Here is a 6,619-nt window from a genome sequence, read left to right as displayed (position 1 = left end):
AGGGGTTGTGGAAGGATGGTGGAAGGGGTGTAGTCGCAGCCGCACCACTAATGCCGTCTTCAAACGCATTCATCACGTCGTCGCGAGTACCAAATGCACAGTACTTACTCGATACATCCCAAGCAAGGAAAACCCAGCAGACGGCCCCTCAAGAGGGATATATCCCCCCACATGTGATGCACTTCCCCCAATCCCAATCCCAAGTGAACTCCAAGCATTCATCTCCGACGTCTCAGAACTCGACACATCCAATTCCTCCACCTGGCCCAGCCATAACTCCCACTTCCCATCCCCAAGCCGCGCTACCAGTCAATCGCTTCGAGAAATGGGCAAAGAACACCTCGACCTCGAGCTCCGACGCCGCGCTTTCATCAACCGCGAGTTTGAGCGGAGGGGAGAAGAGCTCCACCAAGCGTCGCAAGGCTAGTAAGTTGAACAGGCTATTTGGCTCGTGAAACGGCCACTCACATTTCTCAAAATGACAGTGTATAACACTGACCTGACTCCAATCCCATCTGCCCTCCGTCCTCACTGCAGCGCAAAGGATCGGCTCCATCTATGGTTGCCACAATCCTCTCGGTCAACCAAAGACGCGCAAGGAAGACTCGTCCCCTTGGCACCCTCTGACATCCAACGCATCCGCGACGTCATGCTACATGGATACTCAGAAGGGACTCGCGAGTCCTATGGCTCTGGCCTCCTCGTTTACCATGTGTTCTGTGACAGCAAATCCATTCCAGAGACCCAACGCGCCCCAGCTAGCAGCATCCTAATCGAATCTTTCATATCGGCCATGGCAGGGAACTACTCCGGGAAAACAATCGCCAATTACATCTTCGGTGTGCGGGCATGGCACGTACTCCACAGCATCACCTGGGACCTTAACGACATGCAAATCGAGACGTTACTCAAAGCAACCGTCTCGCTCACCCCAACCAGTGCACAACGAAGCAAACGCGAACCTTACACCGTCGAGCTAATCACAGCCATAAGAGACCAACTAGACCTCAATAACCCACTAGATGCGTCAGTTTTCTCTTGCCTAACGACGACCTTTTACGCCACTGCAAGGACCTGCGAATTCACGGTACCCCCGCCTCGACTCCTTTGACCCCAACCTGCACGTCACCCGCAACAACGTCTCAGGTGTCCGAGACAGACAGAACCTGTTAACGAAGAATTTCCACCTTCCGCGCACCAAGTCAGCATTAGAAGGAGAAGACGTGCACTGGGCACAACAGCACGGCCCTTCAGACCCTGAAGAAGCCTTCAACAACCATATCCGCATCAACGACCCTCCAGCGAATGCCGCGCTATTCTCTTACAGGTTCAAAGACTCCCACCGTCCTCTCACCAAGACAAAGTTCCTGAACAGACTAGCATCTGCAACCAGAGCTGCGGGTCGCAAACCAGTGCACGGCCACGGCATCCGCATCGGTTCCACCCTAGAATACCTCCTACGGAACATTCCTTTCGACGTCGTCAAAGTTAAAGGACGCTGGGCAAGCGATGCATTCCTCGTGTACCTGCGGAGGCACGCCCAGATCCTGGCCCCATATATGCAAGCCACTCCCAACATCCAAGAACAATTCCTTCGTTTCACCCTCCCATCAGTGCGCTGATCGCAACACTGAAACACGCAGATGTAAGTCACCCTCGTCCATCTCCTAAGAACTGGGCACCCGAGTTTCGCTGGATGCGTCGTCGGACTCCTGGTGTATGGGAATCGCAGCTCACCTCTTCTTCCCTTAGGTTTGGACTCTTTCCCTTGGGGCCGGAAAGCGCTGCGCGCCTTCGCCCAAAAACTTATCATTACCATCACTCTCCCTTATCGTTACTTCACTTCTCTCAGTTGGGCTTTCGCCAAATGAATATTATTTCTTCTACTCCCTACAACGCGCTGGAGTGAACCTCCAAGATCCGAGTATAATCTGGATATACGTGAGCTGCAGCAGTTCTTAACGACCGTCTCGGGGTAAAGTTATAAGGTCCGATAGTAATCCGAGAGACCCAGTATCCAAACAACGACAAACACAGATAAAAGTCAAGTTGTGAGTTTCTCGACTTTGTACATGCATATCGTGTCTCTACTTGCCCATTTACGCGATACGGAAGCGCCTTATTTGAACTCAACCGAGTCGGATCCTGTTGCTACACCGTGATCACAACGTTCCGTGATAACTTGGGATCCGAGTCGTCTTGGAAGAACTTCTTCGTGGTCAAGCCGATGCCCCCAAGCTGCAAGCACCTCGTGGACTTTTTATATCAACCCTTCACTTGCATCATGAAAGATTGACTCGAGACTAGAATAAATTCCCTGCTCATACACCGGCCTATAAATACTCCACTGCAAAGTTTTTTTCCCTCTCGTCTTTGTACCCAGATGAAGTTCAACGTTCCAGGCCAGGCCAGGCCTGCAGACGGGCGAGATCATGTTGTCATAGCGTTACTATGGCGTCAATATCTCGTCTACCCATTATCACGGTGCGCCCTATTTAATGGCTCTCTTTCACTGCTCCTGCGCACTCAAATGATATTTTTCTGATTTGATCCCACTCCGCCTGTCGATGCTATTTTTCAATCAGTGCGTGTCCACCGAGATCCTGGTACTTCAAAATATCGGGCTGGTTGCGTGTTCTGACACTGGTATGAAGTTGTGCGGTAATACTCCTCACGGCCTAACTCACCAGCGCCCGATATATACACCATTGCGTGCCACGCGGACGCCCTATCGTGCAGTTCACCGTCTCTGCCTGGGTAGCAGAGCTTGTATGTGTCCTGCTAATTCAATATCATGTGTTTTGTAGTCGCCCCTTGGAAGCATCGAAAGTAGCTCCCTTCGGCTCATGCTTCCCAGGAATATTGTTGACTCGAGACGAACAAGATGCGTGCCTCGTTTTTCTGTTCAGAACCCCCGCTTCTCTAGGCACATGTTTGCGTTGCGAGGTTTGTAGTGCGACGATCTACAAACGAATCAATGCAAACTTTTTTCTTGTCACGTCACTACGCTGTCCCAGCTGGGCGAGATTTGGGCATATGTTGACCGAGTATTATCGAAGCCTCCCTGCTAGTATGTTATGTCGCCCATCTCAGGTGTTCTCATAAGTGCCACATCACATAGATATTCTCGATTGATGCTCATACAAAATATGTCCAGGTTGTTACGCACGCCTGACGTTTGGCGCTTGCGAGTTGTGTAATGTTTCAATTGATCTGTCACTCGAAACATAATCTCAACTCGCCAGCACCTCCGATGCAGATGCCACACATATGACGCGAATGCCTTTCACGCATTCCCACCCACCAACAAATACTCCAAGGTATCAATCGCTGTCTTTGTTCATACTATGTATCTTGTCGTCCCCGTCATGGATCTGACTTCCTGGCTGTCTAACATATGTCTGCATTTTGACACCCAAACTTCCAGTTTTTGACAAGTAGATGTTGTGTCATCGTTAATGTCAACACTGAACTGCATGAGTGAATGTGTGGCCTTGACGTATAAGTAAAGGTAAAGTTCGAGCCTACGTACATTGGAGAGTAGTAGCACGATATGCCAAGCGAATAACGCGGTTGGTGTCAGTTGATGATGGCATTGGCGCCCGGCGCTTACTTAAAGTTATCCTGCCCTGGTGCCTATAAAACCACTTTCCTAAGTTATGGATGGTTTTGACCGCATACAACCATGTCCCAGCAAGACCTAGACCCGGTTGACCTCAACTCGTTGATGTTGCGGGACGCTAGTACCCGTCTTACTAGCTGTGCTGTGACAGAGTTCAACGATTGGTGTAAGTTTTCGCTTCTTCTTCACTGTTCATGACTGATCGTTTTTTAAAAAATATGCGTCCTTCTCTAGCAATCAGACATCCATATATCGTAGCTGGAGCTCTACTCTGCATCATTGGAACTCCTGAACTCCTTCTGACACCATTGCGGCTCGCGCGTTATATATGCTTCTCCCCATTTCGGTTGATCCTTTGGCCGTTCAAGCTCTTGACTAGGTTTATCCTGTATATTTTCGGTTTTAGGAGAGAGGGTGTAGCAAAAGGTACGTCACAGCTGTAGTAACTACAGGACTTGTCTCATCGCGCCGTGAAAGGTTCATACGCAGCCCGATACCAATCCCGTCGTTATGGTGGCTACGTACCACCGCAGTCTACCTTTTCAAAATTCCAGGCCGTGACGCATGGGGCTACCGATGATCTTGAGGACGGAGACGAAACAAAATCGACGTTTGCGGCTCCTGTGTCTTTCATAGCATTTATTGGACTTTGGTTTGTCTTGGGTAGGGCGTGGGGATGGTGGTATTGATGCTGTGGGCGGTATTGTGGATGTTCGATGGAGGGAGTTGAGTCAGTGTCAGCAACATGCAATATTTGTGATGCTATACTCATTAACTGATGCAACTTATAAGTATGAGGCATATTCGTCTACTCAGTAGAACGACGCGTTCCCGTAAATTTGTCGTCAACTTGCGTAACCCCGTCGTACTGCTTAGTATTGGAAAGTGTTGTGTTGAAAATAACACATGAGTATGTATGTGATCGTGACTTGTGATTAGAGTCTGTAACATGCGACTCGCGGAAGCTGCGCGGAGTCTGCCGAGACCCTTAGTGTCCGATCGCGGTCTGCTGACTCTAAATTAGTCCGCACTGTCAGAGTCATGCTCATCTTCCCGGCTGAGGGTCACATAGAGGCTTGATTTTCCAGATGCATTCCTTCAGTGACGTGTACCACATGATATCCAGTTGCCGATAAGATGGGACTGTTGGTCCATTTATGCTCGTGGACTCGGAGCTTCCAGGTTTTCGACTTCGATCGAGCTGCATGCAATATGCATGCAGCAAAATTTCGGGTGCCACAAGTTGAAGATGGGTTGTCAAATAATTAACGACAGGCTTGGTTAGATTTCGTGGGAGCTTGATTGATGGACGTCCGAGCCGATGAGCGCTTACAGTTGTTCGTCTATCACGAAACCTCTGGTATTCAAGTTGACCAAGTTTCACACCCAGACATGTCCGACTGGTCGAAATTGGCGAGCAGTGTTTTCTCCCAAGCGTCCGACATTTTGACAGAGGCTAAACAACGAGTGTAGGCTATTCGCTCCTTGATTGCTAGCCTTTTTGCTGATGCGGTACAATGTATACGCATACCTCCGCAGTCAAACCATTTCTCAGGAAGATCTAGACCCGCAGAACATCGACTGGTCTAAAGTATCGAGCGATGTTGTCTCCCGTGCGTCTGACGCTCTGACAGAGGCCAAACAGCGCGTGTATGTTCTCTGCCTCGTAACTACTACACCTTTGCTGACGCGGTTCAACACGCAGCAATCAGGCTGCGTCTCAAAGAGATATAGACCTACAAGACGTTGACTGGTCCAAATTGTCAGCCAATGTTGTGTCCCGTGCGTCTGACGCTCTGAGAGATGCCAAACAACTGGTGTATGTGATCCGTTCCTTGATTGTTATGCCCTTGCTGATGCGACTCGATACGCCGCAGACGATCTAACGGAAATCTAGACATGTTTCGCAACCTATGGACCAAATTTTGGGGCAGTATTCTCTCCAGCGGTTTGTTCGCTTTGACAGAAGTCAATAACTGGTGTAGGTGTCATTCAACTCTTAATCGCGATGCTGTTGGATTGACACATACTTGTTCAGCAATCAGGCATCCATATAAATCAGCTGGAGCCTTGCTACTCATCGCTGCGTTTGAAAATCCTGCGATGTCTCTGACATTATTGCGGCTCGCAGGAACTACATTATGGACCTTGTGTTTTCTCCCGGTGCGGTTGATTATCTGGCATCTTGGCTTCGGGAGTCGAGGAGTAGAAAAAGGTACACAAATACAGCGCTTTCCGCTTGCTAACTAAACACGCCATAACAGGTTCGTTTGCATCCCAATATCAGTCCTGTCGCTACGATGGTAATGTGCCACGAGGCTCTGATTTTGCGAAACTGCAATCATATGGGGCCACCATGCCGACAGCCACCTCGACGCTTGTCTCGTCGTTGTCGTATGCTGGAGCTGCCATTGTCTTGGGCCGGGAGTGGGGATGGTGGCTCCAATGAGGTGATTGGTATTGTATTGTATCGAATGCAGTTGAAAAGAGATTATCTTGTTGAGGTATGCATGTCACCATGGTCAAATGAATCAGAGTTCTGGGTTGGTCCGTGGGGGCTTGATGGATGCCGTGGTGTAGGTTGTTCGTAACTGACACAATTTTAGGGTAGTGTTGGCACTTGGCGGGTGCTCCGTAACAGTACTAGTGTGAATTTGTGACCGGCCAGCTTAGAGATCGTAACACACGCGGAGTACGCGGTCCTTGCGCAGGATACTGACTATGATTCGCATGTCAGTCCTCATTCAGTTAATACTCGGCTTCTCCTTACTCCCCTTGTATTTGGCTGTGACTGAGGCCTTAGCTATGCGACATAGAGGCTTGACTAATAAGTTGACTTTCCGGAAGATGTTTTCTGTGATATGCACTATCTGACATGCAGCTGAGGCCTGCAATGCGGTGCATTATAAATGTTTAGCTCATTCCTGCTTTTGGCCAAGCTTCTGGCTTCGAACTCGACCTCGATTTGCATGCATGCAGTATTACATATGGGTAAAC

General features: G+C 49.3%; 3 protein-coding genes across 3 annotated transcripts; all 3 read left to right on the top strand.

Annotated features, from left to right (window-relative positions):
• Window positions 1-2,080: 2,080 nt before the first annotated feature.
• DFJ58DRAFT_915685 (uncharacterized protein) lies at window positions 2,081-3,231 on the top strand (the record flags this gene model as incomplete). Its single annotated transcript, XM_041395446.1, has 5 exons — window positions 2,081-2,484; window positions 2,586-2,646; window positions 2,740-2,769; window positions 2,808-2,946; window positions 3,158-3,231. The coding sequence occupies exons 1-5, from the start codon at window positions 2,384-2,386 to the stop codon at window positions 3,229-3,231; spliced, it is 405 nt and encodes a 134-aa protein (XP_041240931.1). The 5' UTR covers window positions 2,081-2,383.
• A 398-nt stretch (window positions 3,232-3,629) lies between these two features.
• On the top strand, window positions 3,630-4,528 carry DFJ58DRAFT_514653 (uncharacterized protein). Its single transcript, XM_041380771.1, has 3 exons — window positions 3,630-3,788; window positions 3,857-4,048; window positions 4,100-4,528. The coding sequence occupies exons 1-3, from the start codon at window positions 3,686-3,688 to the stop codon at window positions 4,309-4,311; spliced, it is 507 nt and encodes a 168-aa protein (XP_041240930.1). The 5' UTR covers window positions 3,630-3,685; the 3' UTR covers window positions 4,312-4,528.
• A 442-nt stretch (window positions 4,529-4,970) lies between these two features.
• On the top strand, window positions 4,971-6,543 carry DFJ58DRAFT_894232 (uncharacterized protein). The gene is made up of 6 exons (XM_041394823.1): window positions 4,971-5,091; window positions 5,162-5,272; window positions 5,328-5,441; window positions 5,500-5,603; window positions 5,661-5,837; window positions 5,887-6,543. The coding sequence occupies exons 1-6, from the start codon at window positions 5,015-5,017 to the stop codon at window positions 6,069-6,071; spliced, it is 768 nt and encodes a 255-aa protein (XP_041240929.1). The 5' UTR covers window positions 4,971-5,014; the 3' UTR covers window positions 6,072-6,543.
• Window positions 6,544-6,619: the final 76 nt, after the last annotated feature.

This window comes from Suillus subalutaceus (genome assembly GCF_016647625.1).
Source record: "Suillus subalutaceus strain FC151 chromosome Unknown DFJ58scaffold_98, whole genome shotgun sequence".
In the NCBI taxonomy this organism is placed as follows: domain Eukaryota; kingdom Fungi; phylum Basidiomycota; class Agaricomycetes; order Boletales; family Suillaceae; genus Suillus; species Suillus subalutaceus.
The sequence above is the reverse complement of the archived record's forward strand: the minus strand, read 5'-3'. Positions and strand labels throughout refer to the sequence as shown.

Coding starts and splice junctions, on each gene's coding strand:
- DFJ58DRAFT_894232 (XM_041394823.1), top strand. CDS start 5,015: ATGTCCGACTGGTCGAAATTGGCGAGCAGTGTTTTCTCCCAAGCGTCC. Junction 5,273..5,327: donor ACAGAGGCCAAACAGCGCGT/GTATGTTCTCTG, acceptor TTCAACACGCAG/CAATCAGGCTGCGTCTCAAA. Junction 5,604..5,660: donor GACAGAAGTCAATAACTGGT/GTAGGTGTCATT, acceptor ATACTTGTTCAG/CAATCAGGCATCCATATAAA.
- DFJ58DRAFT_514653 (XM_041380771.1), top strand. CDS start 3,686: ATGTCCCAGCAAGACCTAGACCCGGTTGACCTCAACTCGTTGATGTTG. Junction 3,789..3,856: donor GACAGAGTTCAACGATTGGT/GTAAGTTTTCGC, acceptor GTCCTTCTCTAG/CAATCAGACATCCATATATC. Junction 4,049..4,099: donor GAGAGAGGGTGTAGCAAAAG/GTACGTCACAGC, acceptor GCGCCGTGAAAG/GTTCATACGCAGCCCGATAC.